This window comes from Homalodisca vitripennis, unplaced genomic scaffold, assembly GCF_021130785.1.
Source record: "Homalodisca vitripennis isolate AUS2020 unplaced genomic scaffold, UT_GWSS_2.1 ScUCBcl_12105;HRSCAF=21648, whole genome shotgun sequence".
Taxonomy (NCBI): Eukaryota; Metazoa; Arthropoda; class Insecta; order Hemiptera; family Cicadellidae; genus Homalodisca; species Homalodisca vitripennis.
The window spans coordinates 1-2756 of NW_025788217.1; the positions used below are offsets into that span (position 1 = coordinate 1).

General features: G+C 32.7%; 1 protein-coding gene across 1 annotated transcript; it reads left to right on the top strand.

Moving 5' to 3' along the window:
* Positions 1 to 605: 605 nt before the first annotated feature.
* LOC124374981 (G-patch domain and KOW motifs-containing protein homolog 1-like) lies at positions 606 to 2554 on the top strand. The gene has a single exon (XM_046833115.1). It carries the CDS (start codon positions 771 to 773, stop codon positions 2388 to 2390), a length of 1620 nt encoding a protein of 539 aa, XP_046689071.1. The 5' UTR covers positions 606 to 770; the 3' UTR covers positions 2391 to 2554.
* Positions 2555 to 2756: the final 202 nt, after the last annotated feature.

Consider the following 2756-nt stretch of genomic DNA (forward strand, 5'->3'; position numbering starts at 1 on the left):
TTTCACTAGGTGGTCTGTAGATGCCTACAACATAAAGGTGTACTTTACCTTGAGAAATTTTTATCATCGCCGTTTCGCAGGTCAATTCCATGCAGTGGTGCGCGATGTCTATTTTCTCAATTTTCCCTCCATTTTATGCTATTAGACAATACTTTGAATACATTTTTACTTTATTTTACACCTCAAAAGTTTGGCTATGCATACTGTTCACACCTTATGCCTTCTTGGAATACACATTTTTAACACTTCAATTTGTATATCTCACCAGACATCTAGGATTCGAATCCGAGGACCGTGATTAAAATGTCGAGACCTTATTAGACTACGGAGGTTTTTTAGTTATTCCGTATAATATTGTGTTTTATTTATTTCACATTCCTGAGTTCAATTATTCTTGAATATGGATATTTATTCAACATTTTTCTAACATTGTACTGTACTGTATGTCTATGAGTATTAGGCTTCTAACAGGAATTGACACTTTTTTATTAATTGAACATTTTAAAACTTACTCTTTTTTCTTGCCATTTTTATAGTATCTTTTGTGTATAGTCTGTTAATCTGTAACACTTTTCAAGAGTTATAAACACTTGACTTGGTGGCCATATTGCTCAAAAAACAACATAACCTTTATACATGGTCTATCCCTATTCCCTACTATGGTAACATTGAGTTATAGACTGACTGTTGTGTTGTGAGAGGTTAGAGTTCGTGTTTGTTACTTCTGTCTGATAATGAACTTTCTTATGCAATTATATTAAAATTTAAGAATGGGGGATGAAATAAAAAAGATATCTTTCGGTTTCAGTAAATTATCAAAAAAGCCTTCTATTATTTCCAGTCATACAAATCAAGTTAAACCGGAAAAGAATACAATAGAACTGATTGATTGTGTGGAAGGTAATTCAATCAAACTAAAAGAACCTTTTAAAAGTGAAAACAATGTGTTAGTAATTCCCCTGAAAAAACAATCGGAAGATTTACGTGTGCGACAAGATAAGGAATTAGAAACCAAACAAGTTGGAGGCGGAACAGCAGTTTTGGTTGGTGACTTTGTTGATAATCAAGTTTCTAACAATTCTAGCCAAGTTTGTGAACCTTCAACTGACAGCCAGGCAAGTGACGTAAATAAGGATCTAAAAATCTCTAACCCTCAAGAATGTGAGAAACTAACCTTAGACGAAATTGCCGCAAGAGAAATTATAGCAGAGTTAAATTCAAACAATGCCAACGAAGAAGCTCGTATTTTTAGTGTTCCACTGACAAGCAATCCTCCTACAGGTGAGAAAGAATCATCTCTTGATGATTATGATAATGTACCAGTAAATGAATTTGGAATGGCTATGCTTAGAGGTATGGGATGGGCTCCAGGTAAAGGTATTGGGAAGAATGAAAAGTCTGTTACTGTAAAATTACCAACAGTTAGGCCTAAAGGAATGGGGTTAGGTGCTGATAAATTTATTAAAGAGGCAAGTAACAATAAAAATGTTGATGAAAATTTAAAAATGATCAAAGGCAGTTTTGTTCGTGTGGTTGCAGGACCTCATAAAGATTGCTATGGTCAGATAGAAGGTTTTGATGATGAATCTGGAAGACTGATTGTAAAGCTTGTCTTAAAAAATGTCTCAGTGTCCCTTAATGAGTTTATGGTTTTGTTAGTTGACAAAAAAGAGTTTTTAAAAAACTCTAAAGTAATCAATGTTGCTAAATATGAGCAATACAAAGATGATGAAAGTAAAAAGAATCCTGATCAGGAACAAATTGATAAATCTGTAGATAAACCAACAAGAACAGATAGTAAGCTTAAGTATGAAAAGTCAGTAAACCATTCAAAATCAAAAAAACATGGATATAAACAACAGTCAAGTTCATTGGAAAGTGAGGATTCGGACAGAGAGATTACCAAAGCTCCCATATCAAGTAAGACTTTTTCACATAAATCTTCAAATAAGCAGAGTAAAAGATCTAGAAGTAATTCTAGAAGTGAAGATGACAACTATTCTAGAAAAAGACGTGACAGGTCAGTTTCATTAGACAAAAATTCATACTCTAAAGAAAGAGGCAAAATAAATAAGACGACTGATGCCAAAAACTCGCGTAGGCCAGCAGAAAGATCGTTGAACAGACGCAAATACAGTTCAGAGTCATCAAGAACAAGTAGTTCAAGTGATTATTCTAGCAGCAGGAATAGGACAAAAACTAAAGTGTATAAAAAACCGTTACGGACTCGCTCTAGCTCATCGGACAGAAGTGTAAGTTCAGGTTGTTATTCAAAAAAAGATAAAAATAGAACTAAGAAAAAGAAACCTAGTTCGCATAAGTATAAATCTAGAAGCCGATCAAGATCACCAAGAAAAAAAAATAGCCATAAGAAACACAAAAAAAGGTAGTTAATAGATTTTAAGGACTATCTGTTTAATGTAAGGAAATTGAGTAGGCAGGGAGTTTCCTTTCTCTTTGTAATATCATATGCAATTCTTGAATGAAGTGTTTATTTTTTAAAGTTTGTGTATACTTTTTAACTATGTATTGAGTAGTTGATATCATGTATGAAAGGGTTTACTTAGGTCTGCAGAATAATAAGCAGCCACCTATGACACACCAAATTAACCGATTATATTAGAAATATCTAAAATACGTGTATAAATACATTTAACCTACAGGGACATTTATAAATAATAATTTTCAGCTGTTTATATTTCCATACAATAACAATATTGTTATTTTTGAATTAAGTTCCATTCAAACAAAGTTTA

Coding starts and splice junctions, on each gene's coding strand:
- LOC124374981 (XM_046833115.1), top strand. CDS start 771: ATGGGGGATGAAATAAAAAAGATATCTTTCGGTTTCAGTAAATTATCA.